General features: G+C 32.8%; 1 protein-coding gene and 1 non-coding gene across 4 annotated transcripts in view; both read right to left on the reverse strand.

The window, feature by feature from the left end:
- Positions 1–1409: 1409 nt before the first annotated feature.
- The window catches only part of KPNA4 (karyopherin subunit alpha 4), a 53363-nt gene continuing 29548 nt past the window's right edge, over positions 1410–25224 (reverse strand). For all 3 annotated transcript variants that reach the window (XM_019731942.2, XM_074327200.1, XM_074327204.1), the window contains 10 exons: positions 23674–23760; positions 21662–21831; positions 21515–21559; positions 18316–18447; positions 14123–14251; positions 12673–12777; positions 9195–9266; positions 7839–8001; positions 5341–5435; positions 1410–3413 (listed from right to left, as the gene is read on the reverse strand). In XM_019731942.2, coding sequence (XP_019587501.1) covers positions 3315–3413; positions 5341–5435; positions 7839–8001; positions 9195–9266; positions 12673–12777; positions 14123–14251; positions 18316–18447; positions 21515–21559; positions 21662–21831; positions 23674–23760 — 1097 coding nt within the window. In that variant the 3' untranslated portion in view covers positions 1410–3314. The remainder of the gene's footprint in view (positions 3414–5340; positions 5436–7838; positions 8002–9194; positions 9267–12672; positions 12778–14122; positions 14252–18315; positions 18448–21514; positions 21560–21661; positions 21832–23673; positions 23761–25224) is intronic.
- Positions 13562–13902, reverse strand: LOC141568130 (small Cajal body-specific RNA 7). The gene has a single exon (XR_012491160.1).

A 25224-nucleotide genomic window follows, 5' to 3' on the forward strand; every position in this document is an offset into this window, starting at 1 on the left:
GGCTTCTGCCATGGGCGCATGAAGTGGACCTTGGCTTCAGACAAGGCTCTGGCTCTGGCTGAAAGCCTGACTGCAGTCTGATGAGACCCTGAGCACGGGACCTAGCTAAGCTGCGCTTGGACTCCTGACCCACAGAAACTATGAACTAAATTTGTTATTTTAAGCCATAACTTTGTGGTAATTTGTTGAACAGCAACAGAAAAACACATTATGTCTTTAAAGTCAAAGCTTAATTTCTTTTTTTTTTTGAAGGAACTGAGGCAATGGAGAATCCAAATAGGGTGCTCCACAAATTACAGTAATGTTACAATAAACCCAGTCATTTTGCAAAGAAACAAACAAAAATCTATGAATTGCAGTCTTGAAGTAAGCCTAAATCAAATGTTAAAAAAAATCTTCCATATGTATTTTTAATGATTATCAATAGCTTCAATTATAGGAATGCTCTGGGTTTGATTCAGAGTAATGCAGAAAGTACCAAATCCATCATGACACACAATAGAAAGGAAATAAACTTTAAAGGTATCTTTTAGACTAAAGCTCCTCATACACCTGTAATGTAACATTATTTTTGTAGCACTTGGGAAGGACTCAGTGCTCCAAAAGGCAGTTCAAGACATGGGAAGCCATGAACATTAAGCTTACTAAAGGCTTATTATTCGATTTTCCCCCTCATCACAAATAATGCTCTATGTTAAAAATGAATCAGTTTCCTAGATCACTGGAGAATAAAACAAGAGTTGTGTTCAAATCACCTGTGGTGAACTGTTAATTGTGCTGAAACAACCCTCAGACACAGAAAAGTCCTAGAATTCTATTAGAATATTAGTATCCTGTAAGAGGCCATGGGTAGAAATGAAATATTTAGAGTATCAAGTAACTTGTACTCAGAGATGTTAAAATCATCTACAACTAGTATGTATATAAGGATAACTACTCTATAAAATCATTTGGCCTCCAATAACCGCATTAGGTTACTTTGAACCAAGTTTTTGTTTACTAAGAAACATGAATCACACAAAGTATTGTTCCGTTCATCTTGTGGTTAACCTAAGCCTTCAATAAAAACTGTCCTTTTGTGCAATCTATCACTTGGAGCCATCTTGAAGTTATAGTAATACTTAAGATATGGCTCAATTTATCTCTCCCAGTCCACTTTGCTGGAAGAATGAACAGCCAAAACCTTGGTTTGGACAAGGAGAGAGCAGAAGCATAGATGGTGCCACCTGAACAAATTCAATGGGTTAAAATATTACTATATCCATACTGAAATTATAGAATTTAAGAAATATCTTCTTCTGTTATGTTGGTTCTAGGTCAAAAGCTTGAGACAAGCTAATATAATCCATTGAATTATATTCTACATTTATATATATAAAAATCCACACAGCACGCACACACATCCCATGTAAAATGTTTCTTTAAGTTTTAATGTTTATTTCCCCAAGACAGCCTAGCCTGCACTCTACTTGAATAAATTTTACAAGCTAGTTTTCTGCTGCTTCTAGTTTTAAACTTTAACCATGTTTCTGATGACAAGGAATGCTGCAAAAATACTCTAGTTCAACAAAGAGTTATGATCACAAAATAATTTTTATCCATTCTACAGTGTTTCAGAATTACCAGTTGATTTTAAACACAAAGTAGATATAGATGCTAATGGTGGCTAATCTGGTATGTTTCTTATAGCAAACTGTTGTTCATGCAACACTTGTGCTCAAAGGGGAAGGCACAGGATTTCCTACAATGAGCCACCTTATAAAGAGTTCTTTTTGTACAAATTAATTTATGTCACATTTAATTTAGTGTGCATAACCTCAAAACTGAGGCATTATTCCAATTTATAAAAACCACTTGCATAACTTTTATGCAAGTTTTAAAAATACAAACTTTTCTCCCTAAAGTGGCTCAAAATAGATTGTTCATGGCTGCCTACATCTAAGATAAAAAGATTCTAAAACAATTGAACAGATTAGGCATATTATTAAAGGTGTTCAAACCATTACTTGATTTGTACATCTATTCAAACCTCTTCATCGGTCTTTATTCAGCAGTACATATGCACCAAATTCCATTTTAGAAGTTTCCATATCATTTTCATAGAAAACAAAGTTTGAAAACAAATAACATTTAAGCACAGCACGGTATTCTACCACAACTGAAACTTTTTTCTTCTTCTTCTTTACAGGACTCAACAAAATCTAAAAATGAACTATGCTGCAGATTTACCTCATGCAAAGATCTTTATGTTATCTCTGAAAATGAAAAGGATGGCTTTTTAAAGTACATTTTACTGTTTTATACTATTATGGCAACTTGTGTACTGCAACACAGTCTATTCTGAGGGAAATTTATGATTTTTTTTTCCATGCAAAAATCTACACAAATTAGTTTTGATGATATGGAAAGCTTTTCATAGCATCAAACATTCATCTGGTGCAAATGCACAGGGAAACCTTCCTGAAATTTTCTGACTTGAGAAGCAACTAAAAAGCCATTCTAGGTAAAGTTAAAAAAAAAAGAACAAAACAAAAACAAAAAACTGAAAAGAGAAAAAAGAAGGGGGGGGGTGGAAGAAGGGAAAGAGGAATAGAAAACACAGGCTGCAGAGTAAACCAATGTCTGCTGCTAAACCGGTCTTTGTTTTCATGTCCAGTGTACATTAACACTTATGATCTCGTTTTGATGATTTATTAGGTTTGTTATCAGCCCCCTGAAGGCGAATCAAGCTTGCATGCGTTCACATACAGCACCACAACCATACCTCTCGTACACAGTCACTCCAGTGCTAGGAGTCTGCTTCATGAGTGAAGAGCCCTAGATTTGAAAGATGAACCTGGCTCTCTATCACTGAGCCAGACATTCATTCAACACTGTCCATTCACACACTGCTTCATAGCAAGGCCTGGGCTCATTTTCCTTTGACTTATATGGGCATCCTATTCTCTTTTATGCTTACAAGGCTTGAAGATGATGGTACTGCATTTTCCCCTCAATTAACATAAAGTCAATGTGTCTTCTCAGGCACTGAAGATCTGTGACCTGTAGCCCTTTTTACTTTGAACAACCTAAATAAGCATTCATGTAAGGTTTTCATTACATTTTGCCACTCATTCTCACTCGCACCCACTCGCCATCTTGACCTCATTTGGGCATTTTCTGTGATTCCAAATGAAATCTTCACATTTTCTTTCCCGATTTAATGCAGCAGCAGATCCCATGAGCCAAGCTTGATGGATCAAACCTTTTTATATATATGTATATATATATATATATCTCAGTGCTGCATTGTACCTAACTTCCACAACATCTTTCTAAAACTGGAACCCTTCTGTTGGTACATTGGCAGATGAATTGAAACCAAATGTTCCACCTTGTATTGCCTCTGGAACAAGGCTAGGATCTTCATCAATCTAAGGGGGGAAAAGAGATGATTAGTTTTAAATTATAAATAAATAGCATTATAGCAATACTCCCATTTTCCCTAAGAAAAGTATGAGAGATGACGAGTGTCAACATTGTCCTACCATCGCTTTAGAAAGCTAAAACATTTTGTACAGGCTTTTTCTTAAGGATGGCAAAATGAGAGGAAACTTAAGATAATATGGGTATCTTCCAAAAGAACTAGAAGTATTAAATTGGAGATGGACCTATATCTCAAACTGAGAGAATACTCATTATTTCCCTTGTACCTAGGCAAACAGATAAAGTTGATGACATTGAAAAATTAACGACACAACTTTTAAAGTGAAATCTTTGATTAATTTCTAAATAGCTATTAGAGACAAATGATATTTGGGCTTAAAATAGTAAAATAATAGCTCTGCTAATAATGCATAAATAATATTCTATGTCTTTTATATCTAAAGGTTCTTTTCTGAAATACCACAAAATTATAAGCCTATAATGTAGTTCCTATAAATATGCACATCATCTGAGTTATTCTTTTTACAATGTAAGAGAGTAACAAAGAACTGCGTACTGAGGTGTTAGAAATCATAAGGCCCAGCGTATATCTACAATTGCAAATTAACACTTCCAAAAATCCAACTTTAAAGACACGTGATAAAAGCTAACCTTAAAAGAATATGCTTTTCCTGGATTTTATTTATTTACCTGGCATTATATTCTAAATAGGACTTGATCTAAAGGACTTGACATCTAAATAGCTTGATCATCTGTAAGTCAAGAGTGTATAATTTTCTTTTCTAGTATAGTCGTGTGCCCTGTAACAACTGGGGTATGTTGAGAAATCTGTTGCTTGGTGACTTCATTGTTGTGCGAACATCAGAGTGCACTTTCACAAACCTAGACGTATAGCCTACTATTGTAATTGTATGGGCTATACTTTTATATGATGAAGTGCCTTAGGTTTGTTTATACCAGCATTACGACAAACATATGAGTAATGCACTGAGGCACGATGTTAGGAGGGCTTTGTTGTCACTAGGGAACAGGAAATTTTCAGCTCCACCATTATAATCTTAGGGGACCAGTGTTGTATATGCGGTCCATTGTAGACTGAAAGGTCATTCTGTGGTGTGTGACTGATACTGTCTTTGTCAGGTTAATGTTCGAACAACAGATGTTTAACAAAATGTTTAATAATATTCCATTCTTTTCTGATAATGTGGCAAAGTTTGTGGTATAAGTCTTATTCTTTAAAAAGTTGAGTAAAACATTCAGGAAAGTCATGGGTGACTCTATCTAATCATTATCATTTTCTAAGGAACAACTGCTTTTAGATTTATCTTTCCAAAGAGACAATACTAAAAATAAGTTAATACTTTAATTTCAACTACCACATACTGACAATCTGTAGATATTTTTGTATACTACACTTTACATTACATAGTAACTTATCGTTCTTCATGATTTATTATTTTCGTTTCATCTACCTAGCTTCATGTCTGTTTCTGGTCACCAGCTAAAAACAACAGTGAGAATATAATCAGATATGGATTAACTAATTGTCATAAAGGATTTATTATAGGATATACTAGTATCACTATTTTGTTTATAAACACGTTTTGCTATTAACAGTATAAAATATGAGAACTATAAAGACATCAAGTGAAAAATAAAGCCTGACTTATCCAGTGTTAAAAAAATATCCTTAACTTTTTTGCGATTATAGTACTACTTTTTCATGCCCTGAGGAACTTCAAAATATTGAAATAATTGTGTTTCTGAAATAAGTGACATTATTGTCATATACCTATTTAATTCCATTCCCCCCCCAAAAAAATATATATATATACATGTCCTAGCTTACTATATTATTTTATCCAGACTTATGTTTATACATAAAACTAAGAAAACTACAAAGGTATTAAATACATCATCTGAAGAGAAGAACTGATCAATGATCTCATAGGCCAATTTGTAGATGTCTTCGTTTTCATGATTTTGAAGTTGTTCAATTTTCTCCAGTCCTGCAAGAGATTTTATGAAGTAAAACAATGGTAATATTTAAAAAGCTGTGACAAAAAAGTTACAATAATCTTGGGACCACATAATACAATTTTTGGATTGCAAATCTACAAGTTTTTGGAATCTATTTTAAAGGTGAATCTTAAAAATAAAAAGATTTTATGCACAAAGACATAGCATATTTATCTTAAAAATTAACAACCTGAGTGTTTAAATGCATAAAAATGATTAAGCAATGGGACATTGATCTATTCAGCAGAATACTATATAACCAATGTCTATAAGAAGCAGTAACATATAAAATTGCTCTTCTTTGTTAAAAGCAGATTCTTTCTACTTTCTAGCATCTGCCAAATTTTTCTAGTAAGCATGTATAAAAATTTTTTTAACTACTGGTGATTAATAAATATTAAGACATCCGTTACGTACAATGTAAAACGATCAAGATCACAGAATTTCAGGGGAAAATGGACTTTTCCCCGTAAATATTAATGAGTTTATTAATCATAGGCAGAAATACTAAAAATATATAAACTTAACTTGTTGCTATGCAAATTAGATATTGTTTTGCTTTTTAGGAAGAATAATTTTAAGGTCTCTGAAATAAAGTGAAATTGCCCTTTCATGAGTGTTCCTCTATCCCTTATATGGCGAAGGTTATTTGGGGTTCATTTCTCACTCTATACATTCTCCTTACGGGGCTCCTCCATTAAAAAATTAGCTACTAATATAGACTGAGGACTTGCACATTTACAGCTTCAGTTCTTTTTTGAGCTTCAGATGCATCAATTTAAATGCCTGCATGTTACTTCCCGAGAACGTTTCACAGGTACTTAAAATTTGAACTGTCTAAAACACAATGTGTTATTTGTCTTTACTCATTTAAACTGTTTGTTCTGCTATATGCTTCTTTGGTAATAACAACAGCTTGAAATCTGAGAGAAAGCCTAAGTTCCCCTTTCCCTTGATACTCTACCATCAAATCTCAAAAATCTCTAAGTCTATCCATTTCTTGAAGCTTAAGATCTCCCCTTTGTCTCTATTATCACTGCCTTTATTTATTATGACCCAACCACTACATACTTTTCTAACTAGTTTCCTGCTTCCTGTCTCTAGTGTCCCATTCCTCTGATATCCATGCTCCATCTAAACATACTAATGGCTTACCATGTAAAATCTTCCAGTGGATTGTCATACCCTATGGCAGAATACATTGGGGAGCCTATGAAATACTGATTTCTGGGCCTCACTTCTAGTGAGGTAGGCAATGCTCAAGATCTATATTTTAATTTTAATACATAAAATTTTAATAATGAAATGTTCACATGGTAAAAAAAGGTAGTAAAATATTTTTAAGTATGCTTAATTTTTCTGGTACTCACTTCCTAATTAGTTCCCTAATACTATTCCCCATCTTCTGTTCCTAACTTAATAGTTATGAATTATTTTTTTGTTATTCTATTTGACATTTAATAACTTTAAAAATACTTATTTCTAATTCATTTTCAAGCCTCCAAACTCCTCCACTAAGTAAGTTGAAGATGTAGTTCTACTCTTATCGTTACCTCTCCTTTCATTTATTTCTCAACTTCTGTCAGAAATACCTTTAATTTTATGCTTATCCAAGTTAATAACATTTACATTTTGTTCCACAGCCACATTTGAGACTTCCATGTTATGTGTACTTGTTAATTCTAAGAGCTGGAAGCTAAGTTTGAAAGGTAATGCTGTTTACATTCCAGGTGGCTCTGGTTCACAGCCAGATTTGGGACCTACTGCCCTGTAAAATATCTGCTGTGCTACCAAGCTTGTAAGACTGCAGGGGCCTGCTTATTGGCTATATTTCAAGCCTCATCTTTTGGCAGTTTCTACCCCATACTTTGTGATTCAGCAACACTGAACTAACTTATAATTTGCTGAATGCTATTTCTCTCCTCAGACTTTGCTCATGGTGTTATCTCTGCCTGGAACACCTTTCATCCCTTTTTACTTTATTAGTCCTTATTCATCTCTCAAAATCCAGCTCAGGTGTCACTTCCTGCTTCTTCCAGGATAGATTAGGTATTTCATTTTGTTGTATATTTCTAGCAGGGTAATTAGCACATTAAATCAGTTCATATTTATGTCCATGACTAGACTACATGCCTTGAGGGCAAGAAGTGTGTCTTGTTCACCATGTCATCCAAGAACCTTAGTACAGTGCCTGTTCAATATATGGCAGCATTTCAGTTACCTAAGCATATGCCAAGAAACAGAGCAGGACTGTAATTATACAACACAGTATTTACTTTATTCTGTTACTCGATTATCTAAGACAGAAAAATAGAGTGCTATATTAGTCAGAAAATAAAAGTAGTTTCAAAAAGAATATTAAAATGTTTAATAATATCTTATGATAAACTTACCTCCACATTCTTCTATAAGATTGGCTATGGTTTCTGCCTCATCTTCAGCCATTTTTAATATATTACTTAGTCCATCAAGTACTACTTGTACAACTTGTGCATCTTTTACAGTCAGCAAGTTGCAAAAAGGTGGAATAACATTTTGTTGGATTAGGTAGGCCACCTGAAAAATAAAAACACCATGATACATAATAAACATTAAGTGAACTTTGTGTACCATATTATCTCACTAGAATAATTATGACTTTAAAATTTTGAGCATGGAAACATGACCTCATTTCTCATATGTTACGTTAGACTACATTAATCTAACCTTCATTTCCTTTTCATATAGTAAGTTTATTTTTCTTCAACTCAGAATAAAAAATAAAGTGAAAATGAAGGGATCACTCAAATTCATATGAAACATTTCTTTGCCATAGGAGCACTTTTTCCAAAAAATCCTTTCCCTTTTATTATTAATAAATTAAAAAGTCAGTTAAAAGGCTGCATACATATATTTTTTTAATTATGTAACTGTTCAAAGTGAGAGCATTCAACTGACTCTTTACTGTAACATTTAGCACTCTCCTACACCTGGCTACCTTCAATTCACTATTCTGTTGGTTCTGTAATATTTTCATAATATTTTTCTATTATTTTTCTATTTTCTAGGTTATTATTTTTCATGTATTATATTATATTCTGCTCTGTATTCCTCTGTAAGTAGATCAATGCTCACCATCAGTCTATAGCTTATTTGTAACAATTATCACTTTATTGTTTATCAGCTCCAAATTTGCCCTTTTTAACTACCTATGAAACATATTTTGGACCTCTAAAACTCATTTTCTTTTGCCAATTGGCACAATGTTAAGCTCTGTCACCTGCACAACTCTGAGAGTGAGTGCCTCTTTAAATTTTATGTACTACGCACCTCATACTCTTCACTCTAGTTCCTACTCCCAGCCTTTCAGTTGAATTTAAGTTCCTACCAAGCGGCTGGTAAATTTTTGTTGTTCACTTGTTAGGAGAATCTGTGAGGCAGCTTTATTCTGCACAATTCACCTAAAAAGTCTGTTTTTTTTTTTTTTTTTAAATACTGTTAAAAACCAAAAAAACAACCCTAACTATAAGTGCTTCGATCTTATGATAGATTAGAAAAATTTTAAAGTCCAAGTTGAAAAGAGAACATTTACCATTTATGAAATATAACAAAAGGAAGTTAAGGTGACACTTTTATATGGGAAAAAAAAAAAAAATCACAGAATGTCTGTTATCTTGCTATTATTTTAAATGATTTACTGAAATCTAAACCTTAAATTATCTGTACTGTTATTTTATCAGTTTTGAGAAATAAATAAGAGCTGAACTTACTTGATCTTTCCTTCCACTAATTGTTAAGTTACTTATGGCCCAAGCAGCTTCTTTCTGAGTGCCAAAATCCCCCTGTAAAAGCAAAGCAAAGGATACCAACTGCAATATAAACTGTAAAAATGTTTTCTGAAATGATTTTTCAACTGCTTATTTCCCCTGGTTTACTTCTAGCCTTTCTATATACACACATGATTTTTATTTATTAAGCTAAGCCTTTGGACCCAATTTACCCTAAACAAATGGAGACTTATTTTTGTAAACTATGCTGGCAACAAACTTACTTGATATGTATTACTGACTTGATATATATTAATCTAATATTAGATTAAATGAAGTCAAAGATTAAGTCAAAAAATATGGGAACATGTACAATTCCACTATTTTAATCAAAGAAATGTCAAGTTAAAATAAAGCATCCTATCAAATATATGGTGATGGAAGGAGAACTGACTCTGGGTGGTGAACACACAATGGGATTTATAGATGATGTAATACAGAATTGTACACCTGAAATCTATGTAATTTTACTAACAATTGTCACCCCAATAAATTAAAAAAAAAAAGGAAAAAGAAAAAAATAAAGTATCCTTTTAAACATGTAAGTTTTTAAAATGATAATGACCACCATTAATAAGAGTATGATAAAAACAGTATCCTCACATACTGCCTTTCAAATACAAATTGAAAAATATATTTAAAAATCATTTAAAAAGTCTTATGTGTGATTTAATAATCTCACCTGGGAGAATTTACCAAAAAAATAATTTAAAACAAAGTAATATTATTTATCTATCTATGTCTTAGCAGCACATAGTAGTTAAAAAGTAAAAGCAACTAAAATTCTCAACAGAGGTATAACTAATTACAGTAAATTTACTGAATGAAACAACCAGTTATTAAATATTAAGAAGGCTAACAACCTGAAAAAATGCTGATGATGTATTAAGAAAAAAACATGTAAATAAGGGGAATGAAAATTAAAACTGCAGATAAATAATATCTACTCTTATGTATCCGATTGATCAAATCCAAGTATCTGTCAGTAAGACTGGCAGGAGTACAAAATGGCACAACTCTTATAGAGGGTATCATACAGCAAAATTTATATATGTGACTACCAAATATAATCTGGCAAAAAACATGGAAAAAACTTACAAACTATTCTTTGAAGGACTATTTAACAGCAAAACACAAGAAGCAACTCAAATATCATAAAATAATTGATTGAATATATTATAGTACACACACCCATAGAGTGAAGCAGTATGTAGCTATAACAGGAATAAGAAAACTCTCTATATAACGTTATGGGCATGATCTCCAGGATGTATTTTTTTAAAGTATTTTTTAAAAAAGCAGTGCAAGAAGAATATATGGTAGGCTACCTTTAGTGTAAGGAAGGATGGGAATAGGTATGTACATTACATAGGCATTTGCTTATATTTAAAAAAGAAACACTGGAAAAATAAACCAAAAACGAATACAAATGATTATCTGTAAAGGAAAGGCGAGAATAGGGAGAAATAGAAATGTAAGTTAGACCTTTGTGTATATAGCTAAAACAAGGTACATAATTTTTTTACTTGGTAACCATACAAATGCTTTATATAAGCAGAAACAAAATTAAAAAAAAAAAAAAAAAGCTAAAGTAATTTCACAAAATAAAAGAACAAACAGAAACAAATAACCTAACTGCATATCAAATTGGTGACTTAACCACACATACAGGAATTATTTCAAGTGATACATTATTTTTAAGTACATCATTGATGGAACATATTCTAAAGACAAAAACCCTTAAGGAAATCTCAAAAATGGAGTAGTAATGTTACTGGCAATGTGGTATTGTTATTTTGATAGATTTTACATATCTCAATATAGACTCAATTTTTCTAGGAAGATTTCCAGTATTAAGAGAAAAGCGATGAAAATATAAAATCAAAGAAGTGAAAATAAAAACATTGTTATCTTAAATAGCTCATAATATCTGATAGCTTCCTTTTAGTCATGATTTGTTTATAGTGAATTCTCATGTTCACATTACAATATATTTTTCACTTTCTAAAAAAAAAAATACATTATCACCTATTTTCTTCACTCAGGCCTAGAAACAACGACAACTTTGTAGCAAAGATCATCCTTAGTACTTGAACTATGATCCTGAAATACCATTCGCTACAAAAAGGAACCAGGACACCCGGGAGAAATAGTTCATTCAAGGTCTAGGTCAGACACAATACAAGATAAGACTGGCAATCATGTCATATCCAAAAGGCAGGAAGCTCTCAAAAACTAAGATTGATATGAACACAGTCTTCAAAAAAAGAAGTTCCCATTGGTCAGGGAACAACCTGAGTGTCAGAAAGAACTACAAGGGGACTAAATTTCACAAAAAATATAACAATGACACTAAAAACTCCACCCTAGTCTCCTTTTGAGGTTAAGGAACCACGTCATTCTAAAAATTGTATGATAATGAGCAAGAATCAAGCATTCATCTTGCCTTTCCTATATGAAACACGTTTCTGTACAAGCCAGTAACAGATAAGGAAAAGCTCTTTATTGAAGAATAATGGCTGATACATAAAGAATGACAGAATTAGAAGGTCACAGTTCCTAGTTAAAATAGGGGATCCAGGCAATGATCATCACTGACTGCCTAAAAACCCTTAGGTGAAGGATTAATGGGTAATTTTATAATAATCAGCTAGAGGAGGCTGAGAACACCTGAGTTCACTCATCAATCTTAGTATCACTAGATGCAGGACAAACAGGTAGTTCGCGTCTCCTGATTTGAATCATTAGGAAGTACAAAGCAGTGCTTAAGTATTCTTGCCTAAAAAACTAAGCCTGATCTACCAGTTTACAGGAAAAGTAGCTTCTCCTACTACCAGTTTGTAGAAAACAAGGAGATAAGAGAGATACCATCTCTTTAATTACAATTAATGTTCAGAAAAGACCCTCATGCTGTGATTGTGACATTTTAAATTGTCTCTTTCCCAAATGTTAACGTAAACATGAGATATGACGTGGCATAAGATTAAATAGCACACTTACTTGCTGTTTGATCTTGGGCAATTTATTTGTCTATACTATGGTTTTCTTCATCTGTCAAATGGGGATAATTCTTAACTTCACAGAATTACAGTATTAAATGAGGTAATATATTTAAAGTGCTTAGAACAATATTTAAGCATGTATAATCAGTAGTAATAATATGAATGTTTAATAAATCCCAGGATAATGGTAATTGTGGTAAAAGAAATGATAGAGAAGAAGGGCCAGGAGTTCCTAAAAACAAATGTTTCTTGTATATAAATACTGCTTTGAAAGTTTTAATATCAATACCATTTTGCTGCAGTGTTCATGCGAACTGCATAGGTTCTAATTAAGTAAACAGAAAAGTATACATTCACATAATTTGTTAATTTTAAATCCCTGCACTCTTACTCAGATAAATACAAGATAATTTTCTTACCTTATCCAAAAGGTGTATTATCATTGGGACAAGATTGGCATCAATTACTGCCTGAACCTGCTGCTGATTTCCTGCAGTGATGTTAGATAGGAACCACACTGCTTCCTGTAGAACAAGACCCCTTCAATATTTCTCATTAAAAAATAAAAGCTGCATATGAACTAAGAAAAAATACATTCACTACAATGTCCAAATGATTTTATTATGGAATGAGTTCCATAATAAAAATTTTAAGAATCTCAACTCCTCTATTCCCTTTTCATATTTTCTTTGGACAAATTGCTAATGGCCCTAATCCAAGTCATAATGAATGAACCCTTCTAGAAAATTCTTGAAAGCAATTTCCCAAACACTAAGACTCAAAAGAAGCTTGGCTAAACAATACTAAGGAATCAATGAGCTGTAATACAAATACAAATTCTAAAACTACTGTAAATAAAATTTAGCATCCCCCTCACATTAATGTGCTTTATTCTCTATTCTATTCTGATCAAGAGTCATAGCCAAAGTAGACAAATCTCAATTTTCTAAGATAACTGAGACATGAAAAATGAAATAGTGGGTTGTTTTAATCCACTTATTTGTAATAGTTATTCCCTGGTCTAGCTTAATGATCTTTTTATGGTACCTTTTTCACTACAATGGTGCTACTTTTGCCAAGATGTTTACAAGTTTTTTACAAGTTTCATAGATAATAAATGCACACTGAAACTACCGTTAGCATGAAACAGGCAAAATCTCTATTTAATATCCTATGTAGGACACTACTGTAATTTATCAAATGTAAAAACTTATCTATTTACTAAAGGGAAACATTTTTTTTCTATTTTAAGAAACTAGTAAACAAGTTTTACTCCAAAAACTTAGTATTAGTGTGCAGTAGGCTCTTTTGGATCAGACCACGGGACCATGTTTAATGAACCCGTTAGAGATTTTAGGGTGCTAGGCTACTTAGGTGAGCTGTTCTTGGGTTATAATCATCGGCAGTGTTGTAATCACCAACCCATGTATTTCTACAACAGCCTCAGATGCACTCCAATATCAGCATCACCATTCAGGGCCCCCTTTCCGTAGCCTCCATGAGCATGCACACGCACACCCCCCCCACCCCCGACACACACTCTCTCTATTAAGTAGCTATAAAATATTAAACCTAGATTATTTAACTTACATATTAAAAATTTCCAATCTTACATTCAACACCCAATTATCTCTATTTCATCATTTCCAAGAGAGCCAAAATTGCACTGTTTATAATTGTTTTATTTATGGAAAATCATATACTATACTACCTACCCATGTTACAAAGAGTAAAATATTTTATCTTCTCATGTCTAATGACAGTTTATATTAATAATCAATATTATAGACAGTTGAGTCCCTAACTTTAAAAATGAAAACTGCTGCTATTTTATATGCTATTCATTAAATAGTATTTAAAAATACTTACTTTATTAATTTTCTCTTTGGGATGTGTCAGAAGTGCTGGGAAATGTGACAGAGCATCACAGTTCAAAACTACTTGCGTTTGCTCATCGGTTCCAGTAACAATGTTGCCCACAGCTCGAAGTGCAGCAGTCTGAAGCATAAAAAGATTTAATGAGATGTTTGTTGTTCTATGTGAAATATTCCTTCTTATCACAGAGGTATGTTAGGCAGGTTATGAACGATACATTCATTCACTTATGCCAACCTAACCTTTTTGAACAAGTTGTGTCAGACATTGATTTACGAACAGAAGAGTCAACAGGACAGACACAAATTCCAGCTCTTATGAAGCATACATTATTGCAGAAGTCAGTCAATAAACAAATAAGAAGGATAATTTTATATCCTAATTATGGCCATAAAGAAAATAAGGTAGTATTTCAATTTTAGATTGCGTTTCAGTAAGTTAACAACAAAAACACAGTGGCTTTTTGTAGGACAGCAGGACCCTGCTTTATATATAAGTTTTTACTATCATATGAATTTGAATTATTTTTCTTTAGTTGTATTAGATTATTTTCTGTTAAGTTAAAGATTTTTGTTTTTTGGCTAACTTTTCCTTCTCCAAGACAAACCCAGGGTTTTATTTTTTAATTGAGATATAATTCAAGTAACATAAAATTCATCTTTTCAAAGTGCACAATTCAGAGGTTCTTAGTAATATTCAAAGTTGTGCAACCATAACTAGTATGTAATTCCAGAACATTTTCATCAGCCCAAGAAAGCATATCTCTACCCACTAGCAGTAACTCCCATCGCCCTCACCCCCAGGTTGCTGGCAACCATTATGCCTGTCCCTGTGGATTTGCCTATTCTGGATATTTCATATAATTGGAATAAAACACAGCAGGTGCCTTTTTGTGTTTCACTTCTTTCACTAACATAATGCTTTCAAGGTCCATCTGCATTGTAGCCACATATTAGTACTTCACTCCTTCTTGTGGCCAAATAATATTCCATTGTATGAACAGACCTCATTTTATTTAACCATTCATTAGTTGATGAACATCTGGATTGTTTCCACTTTTTGGCTATTAAGCATAATACTGCCTTAAACATTTGTATGCCAGTTGTTTTATGAACATATATTTTGTTCTCTTGGGTATATACATGAGAGTGAAATCGCTGGGTCATATATCCTTTTTTAAATCATTAGTTTCAGGCATACAACACAGTGATTAGACATTTACGCCCCTCACAGAGTGAAATCCCCACCAAGGCTACTACCCCTCTGACATCATACATAACAATTACAGTACCACTGACTATATTCCCTATGCTTATGTCTAACTTTTTGAGGTATTGTCAAACTATATTCCAAAGAGCCTGTACCATTTTACATTCCCAATAGCAGTGTTTGAGGATTTCACTTTCCCTACATCCTTGCCAACAGCTGTTACTGTCCTTTTGATTACAGCCATCCTGGTGGGTATGAAGTGGTGTCTCAATGAGGTTTTGATTTGCACATCCTTAATGACTAATGATGTGGAGCACCTTCTTATGTGCTGACTGACCATTTGTATGTTTTCTTTGGAAAACTATTTAAATCTTTTGTCCATTTCTAAATTGGGTGATTTGTCTTATTGTTGAGGTGAATACAATGTATTTTGGATACAAGTCCCTTTTCAGATATACGAGTGTATGATTTGCAAATATTCTCTCCTATTCTGAAGCACGTCTTTTCAATTTCTTGATAAGTCTTTAGAAGCACAAGTTTTAAATTTTGGTGAAGTCCAATTTACCTATTTTTTTCCTTCGTTGCTTGCTGTGTCGTATCTACGAAACTACTGCTTAATCCAAGGTCATAAAGATTTACTCCTATATTTTCTTCTAAGAAGTTTGTACTTTTAGCTCTTATGGATGTTTGGTCCATTTTAAGCTATTTTTTAAAATATCATGTGAAGTAAAGGTCCAACTTCCTTCTTTTACATGTGGATATCCAGCAGTCTCAGCACCATTTGTTGTATCACAATTTATTGAAAAGACTTTTCTCTGCTCATTGAATTTTCTTGGTACCCTTGTTGAAAATCAATTGATCATAAATGTATGGGCTTATTTTTTGGACTCTTGATTCATTTATATGCCTACCTTTATGCCAGAACCCCAAAGTCTTGTTTAGCTTTGTAGTTAAGTTTTGAAAATGAGACATTCCCAAACTTTGTTCTTTTTCAAGACTGTTTTGGGTATTTCTGGGCGCCTTGTATTTCTATAGGATTTTACAATTAGCTTGTAAGTTTCTGCCAAAAGGCACCTAGGATTTTAATAAAAATTGCATTCAATTTGTCGATAAATTTGGGGAGCATTGCCATTCTAACAATACTAAGTCTTCCAAACCATGAACACAGATGTCTTTCCACTTATTTAGGTCTTCTTTAATTTCTTTCAAAAATATTTGGTACAGACCCAGCGTCTTTAACGAATAAATTTAAAAGGGGAAAGAAAAAAAAAAGTTGTAGAGTAATAGAAACATAAAAACATTGCTGCCAAATGCAATGTGTTGACTTAGTTTGGATATTGATTTGGTTAACTGTGAAAACTTAATCAGTAAAATCTGGATACTGACTGCATTTTAATATTAAGATTTTTAAAAGTGCTCTAATGGTATTGTAGTTATGTTAAAAAAAACACACACAAAAAACCCCCTTACTTTTAGAGATGCAAGCTGGATAAAATGATATGATATCTGGGACTTGTGTCAAAATAATTTGGCGGGGAGTGAGTAGAGAGGAAACCCAGGTGGAGGTTCATTACACTATTCTTTCTATTTCCTTAATTACGGCAGCATAAAAGTTGAAAACGTTTTTTAAAATCTCTATTAGTTACCAGGTAAAGTATAGAACAGTAACTTTCCTTGGGAGCTGGCTAAAGAATAATTCCAAGCCCTATTTTCTCAATGAAGTCCAGTATTAAAACTGAAGATATACTCTGAAAAAAACAAAATACAAACCAAAAACCTGTATCAACAAATAGGCATCACAATTAAGAAATGCAAACTTAATGATAAATATCTAGTATGAATACTTAAAATAAGCCACAAATACCCCTAAATGATAAACTACTCTATAAATCATTGTTTCTGAATTTAACTAAGTATACCTCTTTCTTTAAAGTGCTTTAAATTTTAAGGCAGTGGGGTCTCCAATCTTACTGTACATGAATATCACACGAAGAGCTTTTTACAGCCCAGGCTTCTAGGAAATATCACATTTACTAAAACAGAATCTCTAGGGGTTGAGCAAGGGAAATATAAAATTCTTTTTTTCTTTAAATGTCATGGCTGATTTTAATGTCCAGGCAAGGTTGAGAAATAGATGATCAGGCTTCCAGTTCTCCTTATGCCATTACTGTATGTTATAAACTCGCAGTCATTATAAGATTAAAGCATACTATTTACCTCAGAAGGGTAGGGAGAACTTGCTGCACTGCATCTCCTTTATCACTGTAGTTTGACAGTTACTGCTTATAATATTTTAGTAAACTTCTCACCCTCTCTTTTTTGGCTCTTCCTAGATGCAGGTTCTTTGGAATAAACCAAAGAACCAAAAATATCTTTTGGATATGTGGAAGGATTTAAAAAACAAAAGAACAAAACAAAATTAAACAAAAATATTTTAAATAATTGACTGGAAATAATTTAAGAAGCCCCTAAGCAGCATATTTAAGTACAAAGCTTTTATCACAGTGCCACTAAAACTAAGTATTAACTAAACTTGTCAGGTGCAGTGGAGGAGAGTAAAAAAGGACAGCCGGGAGGGAAAAAAACAGGAGTAGGAGAGTGGAAGAAAATGAGAAAAGAGGAAGAGCAGAAAAAAATAAAAGTACCAATACTTGTTTCAGATGCCACCCAAATTGCTGTATGAATTGCCCTTGTCTATATTAGTAATCAGTAACTCACAAAGGAGCTAACTTGCTTTTTTTTTTAATTGGGGGGTGGGGTGGGAAAAGAGGGAGGTTCTTGTTGAACTGTAGTAATTTTATCTCATTTTCTCCATCTTTAAAATGGGGATATAACTCACTCTTTCCATCATAGACATATTGTCATTGTTATTAGGCTAAAAATATACTTTAAACAATTGAAATTGTCCATCTTTGAACGTCATACTTAATGCCATTAATGGTAAGAAAAACTTGCCTTTTTATCAACAACAAACTTACCTGAACTTTAACTTCCTGGTGGCTGAGCAGAGGAACCAAATGAGGGACTATTCCAGAGTCTATTACCATCTGTATCTGTTCATTGCCAGCATCAGTAAGGTAAGAGAGGGCCCACACTGTATCTACCAATATCTAATGAATAAAATGAAAATTCAAATAGTCTTTGAATATTTTCTCATTTTAATAATTCTTAACCATACAGACTAATCTATGATTGTTCTACTACCTTTCTTTTTCTCTCACCTCAATTCACTGGAATCTTAATCTTCATTATATTATAATCACCTATGAATGTCTGCATCAAATATGTATAATACATCTTTAAACCAAATTCAGAATGTTTAGGTTAATTATAATTATGATCCCGATCAAGACTAGCATCCACTCTTAATTCACTACGATACAAACACACTACACAGCACATGAAATAGGAGAATAAGACATTCTTTCCCAAATGCTCAGGCTGAGGGCTAACAGGTCCAAGGACATTGTGGTAAATGTATATAGTTGCAAAGCATAAATGTATCCAACATACACAGTGGTTCAAAAACATGTAGGCTATGTGAATATATCAAGGTGTTCTCTAGTATCATCAGTACCATGTAGGTACGTCTAAACCCAATACTCTAGTATTAGGATTACAGTAGTTTCATCTTTTTCAACACATTGCTATAAAACTGGTGGCAATTTCCCAAACAGGGGAAGTCTCCCACAGCTGCAGATCAAGATATCAAAAGCAACCTGTGAGATCTATAATCAAGAACCACATTCTAGGTTAAAAAAAAACACACAAAAAAACGTTATTTATAACAGCTGCCAAAACTATTTACAAAAAAATAAAATAAAAAAAGGAAGCCTCTATAGCTTATACTAAAAAACAGCCTGAAATTTTTAATGATTATATTTTGAAGTACACCAGGCCACTGTGTTTCACCTTTCTTTGCAGGTTAAGTCCTAATTGGACATTATGGCCAAAGGATGTACAACAAACTGCTGAACTGCTACAACAATAATACAATTATTGACAAAGATACAGGAATAATAATTATGCATAGAACTTTACTTCCAAAACCTTTCTAGAATATGGATCCCTGTGTCAAAAGACAAGCCAAAAACTTTGAAACCTTTTAAATTCTAAACCATTATTATGTTTAAAGGTTTAAAGCACCTTGCCACCATTCCTTTCAGGAATTTAAGAAAGCTCTATGGGTATTTTTAATGTAAAAAGAAGATACCAAGTAAGAAAATTCACATACATAAAGTGGCATCAAAATATGTGAAACAACTAAATTTCAACTTACAAATGTAACTGTTTTTTTTCTGGAGTACCAATATATGCCAAAATGTGCTGATATGGGCAAAAAGTTTCAAGTTACTTGTGAAAAGACTGTACGTACAATCCACATATTTTTTAAAAAGGCCCAATACTAAACATGTCATTAATATGCTCACATCAAAATCACAATTTAAATCAGACTCGACCTCATATGTACTTTCTATATGAGACAAAGTTAATATTCTATGATAAATTTACTAACTACAACTACAGTGTAATTTTAATGCTTCATTTATGGCTTGTGGAAAGTTTTGTTTTCATTTTTTTTCCTCACTTCTCTGAGGCCCGATTTAAGAACTTGCTGCCAATGTTTACCTAAGATTTTACTCTTATAAACATCATTACTTAGTAAACATGCTACTAAAAAAGAGCAATGCAAAATGGCTTGAGAAATTAAAGATACATCAAAAGCAAGAAAAACAGAGTTACAACCTCAACTGGATTGGTACAAACAGGAGGAAAGAACACAATATATTTCTCAATATAGTCAACCAAGATGTCTGCTTCCAGTACCGGTATAAACTTTGAGATTAATCTTTCTTAGAAATCTTGTGAAAGTAGTATATTAAAATTTATAATTTAATCAAAGACTTTGGTGGTAAGGAGTCAAAACTAAAAATTGCTTACATTTTTTTAAGGATTCTAGACTACCTGGAGCTAAAAAAAAAATTATTAGAAAAGAGATCAAGTCATGTAATGAATGTGGTACATTATGTCACTGCTCGATATAGCATAACTAACTTGAATTTGTTCCATATGCTTTAGAGCAGCGGTGTCCAAACTGCGGCCCGCGGGCCAACTGCGGCCCACAATCCATTATTAATTGGCCCACAGCAAATTCCAAAAATATATTTAGTTTACTTAAATAAACCAGGTGAGGCAATACATACTTCACCTCAAGTGAGTGGCCCGGCTGTTTATGTATTTTACCATGTATGGCCCTTGGTAAAAAACATTGAAAAAAGTTTGGACACCCCTACATTAGAGATATCCTGGCAAAAAGGTATTACTGGGGATACTGTAAAGAAATGAAGCAGTTTATCAAACACTGGTCATCATACTGAACTGTGTTTTTAAAGAACCACCCAAGTTCCTGATTATTGCCATACATTTTAACCATGTGACTTTCTTTACCCATTATGTATATGCCTAGCTTTTTGACACACTGATGGCCCTATAAGCAGTCAGGGCAATGTTCCACCTCATTCATACTTCCCGAGTCGCTTTTACCTTTGCCATCTGTGTTAGTAAGAATGAGTAAGATATATTCATGTTTGAAAACGTAATCTGCACTGATTTTTTACTATTGTCTGGACATTCAAAAGTTATCAAGTGAAACCACTACCAAAGTCACTATAAATGAAGAAATAGAATAAAAATGAAATTAAAGAGCAAATGATGTCCATGGTTTGGTGTATGTATACAAGGTCATGCATACAGGCAAAAATATTTCTGCTTTATCTTTCAAAACCCAAAACTACCACTGGGTGTATGTGTTCTGTCCTGGCCAGGCTATCAAATGAGCTTCCATAAAAAGGTCATGAACAATGAAAGAACTTCTAATACGAGTTTTTACAACACTATTACAAGTATATGCACATACCTTATTGCCCAGCCCAAATAATAGGCTCAATTTCTTTACTGAAATTACATTTAGTGATTATAGGTAAACACAGAGTAAATATAAAAATACCAAACTATGTATTACAGCTCTTGAAACATCTGAAAGAGTACACTCAGATAACATCCAGTGTGACATTTTCTCCCCTATGTACAGGGGGAGCTCTAGACACACACACACACACACACACACACACACACACACACACACACACAAATATATGAAGGGAAGAATTTACTCACATTTACGTCTGTGTGATGAATTAAAACACAAAGAGCTGGAAGAATCTGAAGAAAGAAATATACAGTTTAAAACATACAGATAAAAACATACAGATAATAGTATCTACTTTGGTTTAAAAATAAACACAGAAAAAACCACTTGTTTACCTCTTGAATGGTTTCCATTGGGGGGGGTGGGTCTTTGTGCCGACATAAGTTGACCATAACCCAAGTAACATTTCTCAAGAATGTTATTGGAATAGATGGACTTATGAAGGAAAGTAAAGGTTTCACAACTCCAAGACTTATGACATAATCTCTACACTGTGGCCCATCACCTGTAGGAATAAGGATTTATTAATTTAATAAAATATGATGACAATAAACAATTCAGAAAACATAAAGCACTGGGTTCAATATGTTGCTTCCTATATTTTAACCACGTACATTATTTGGCTTTATATAAAAGTTTTAGACAATAATAACCAAGTTCACATTTTAGGTCTCTGAGCTAAGAGAAGCAACTATAAGGTTTTTTTGGACATTATTCACATGTTCAGGTTTATAAGCTGCTCACTTATGATTTATGCCATCTATGACACTAGAAGCCTAAGTAAGGGTTCTTTAAAATACACTGTGAGTAGAGAACCATTGCTTTTGTCTTCTCTCTCAATGGTACTCTCAGTTTAACAAACTATCATGTAATAAAAAAAAGATGTGTCAAAATACTATTAGAAAATATTCACAGAATTTATACTGATGACCCAATATCACAGCATCAAAAGGATTAACTATAAATTACTCTATACACTTAGATAACTAAGTCAAAATAAGGGAGGACAAAGAACCAATATTCTACTGGGCTCTATCCCAAATCTACTGAAACAGAAACTCTGAAGGTCCAGGATTGTGAGTTTTAACAAGCCCTTCACCTGATTCACATATGATTCTGATAACACGCTAAAGTTTGAAAATCACTGGCCTAGACAACTGCCAAATTTAATTTCTGTATCTAGACTGCCACCGTAATTTCTAGTATGAGATCCATGTTGAAGTATTACATTCCATAAGTGAAAACACTTTTTCTTGCACTACAATTCTTGGAGATAAAATGCTTTGTTCGTTTTCCATCTGTGTATTCTAATTAACTCTACAATGTCACTGGAACTAAAAACCAAAGATCAAGATGCCGCGGTAATAGTTCTAAATCTAAAATTTAGTATAAAAGCAAAGGAGAGAGGGACCTTGGATACACAAATGATAGCATTCCTAAGAGCAATATACTGTATTCCAAGAACAGTTCACAGAAAAATTCCCTTTTGAAACTCATAATCATGGGATGCTAACCATCCCTTGGCCTTCCACACTGGCCCCCGAAAGGCTAATAAAAAGGAGGCATATCAAAGCAATTCTGATTACTTCCATGGAAGAACAATAATGAATCTGTGGCAAAAATAATCTTTAACATCAAGGGATACAGTTCAGACCTCAGATTTTTTCCATTCTCCACTACAGTTTTTTGAGTTTTTGAGATCGGGTAAAGTATAGGCTCTAGTTAAAAAAACAAATCCTTGAAATATTAGAATTGTCTTAAATGTGCTTCCTACAATTATTTATCAGATAAAACCTAAAAGTATGGTAATCATGATGTTCAACATTTAAGAAGGCTGTTGGCAAGTTACAGACACCCTCTGCATGATGACCTCATGATGATACTGGATGACATTATATTTTAATGTACTAAAATCCCTAAGAGATAGAAAATTTTAACTCAGACTCTTCTCAGAACTGCCACTATGGAGAAAAATTTTGGTTTAAGTTTTGCCCCCTCCTTTTATTTTATTAATATATTTTCTATGATAGTGGAGAGAGCCAAGGAATAAAATGGATCCCAACATAGTAAAAGAGGAATAGAAGATTTAAATTATATACATATTTCATAATTATTCAAATAATACTGACTATATACAAAAAGGTATTATGGTTATCATAAGCAACAAAAATGTTCATTGTGTTTACTAGGGGTTTAAACTTAAACAGCTATAATTTCTGTAAATGAGTTCACAAAAACTAGTACTGAAAAAGACAAACTGTTTTTTCTTTTTGACCACTAGTAGTCATTTTTATTACATAGTATATGAAAACAATTGTTGGACCAGTACTACAAGTTTATGACAAACCTATGATATTTCCCAATGCCCACACTGCTTGCTCACAGACATTTTGATGGGGTGAATGGAGAAGCCTCAGGAAAAGTGGCACAGCATCTGAAGAAAACATAAGATCATTTAAGTCTAAACATAGTTATACAGCAATTCTCTCTCAATAAAATTGGGGGGGAAAAGGTTAAAGATACTACATAATCTAAACCAAAATTCAATCTTGTATTTTTTGCTGAAACCTCAAGAAAAAACACAACTATCAAAAATATATTTGAAATATATCTTCGTTACATGATTTTCATTAGGGTAATAGTAGTGGAAAATTTTTGACTAGCAGACTACTTATTTAGCATCAAAATGGCATTTTTAGTATATAAACAAATATCAAGTTAAACTAGCAAATTTCATTCACAAATAAACCTCGATTTAATTCCAATTTTAAGATTAATTCCTTATGTATTAAGTCTATTTTTGAGTTAAAAAAATAAAGAGTCCAATTCGTAAAGTAACTTGTGAATACAGAAATTTAAAATAGCATCACATGGGTCTTTAGACAGACCAGGGATTCCTGTGTCAAAGGAGATCTTCTGAATCAGAAAGTGATTCTGTTGCTCAACAACAAGGATGGGAAACACAGAAAAAGGTTTGTATCTTAACAAAATACTGTACTGAACTTTCTTCCTTCTAATATCAGTCTGAAAAATGCTATTTAAATAGATGTAGCTCAATCATGCTTATTTATAATACAAAGTAATTAATGTATCCATTATTTTTGGGATACTAAGAAAGACTAACGGTGTTATAACAAATTCTAGGTGTCTTTTCTAATCTTTAAAGAGCACATAAACAGAAAAGAAAGAGAGCAAGTAAGGGATTAAGACATTGTCTTGAGATTATAAAATTTACTAAACAGTCAACCTTACAAAACAAAACCAAAAAATCCCCAAAAGAACAAAAATAAAACCACCTGAACCTACAACTAAACCAGTTTTATTAAGACTTACGGTACTTCATTCTCTTCTACATAATGTCACAACACAAGTATCTACATAATAAACTGCTTACTCACACAACATTTTTGTTCCCCTTCAAAATCATGTAGAAGTTAGTGCCTAAGATTTTAAGAAGTTTAGATAAATGTACGGCTTACACACTTGAAGAGGATTTTAGAAGTGCCTTCTTTAAAATTATTAATTTCTTTGGTAGAAAAATCAAATAGTATTCATGAAAACAATACACTCAGGTTATTACTTCCAATAATAATTTCCTACTTACATTTCTAGGAACTATTATAATAACAATGAAAAAATATTTGAAGCCATTCTTTCAATAAGATCACTTTACAAAAGATTTTTCTAAAATGTATGATAGAAATCTCATTAAGAGGCCCAGAGGCAGTATAGCATGGGTAAAACACCTTTATTTTAATGATGTCCTATAAATAAAGAGTAACTACAACAATGTAATCTGCTACTACCGTGTTTCTCCGAAAATAAGACCAGGTCTTATATTAATTTTTGCTCCAAAAGATGTATTAGGGCACATTTTCAAGGGATGTCTTATTTTTTC

Source organism: Rhinolophus sinicus, linkage group LG01, assembly GCF_036562045.2.
Source record: "Rhinolophus sinicus isolate RSC01 linkage group LG01, ASM3656204v1, whole genome shotgun sequence".
NCBI lineage: Eukaryota > Metazoa > Chordata > Mammalia > Chiroptera > Rhinolophidae > Rhinolophus > Rhinolophus sinicus.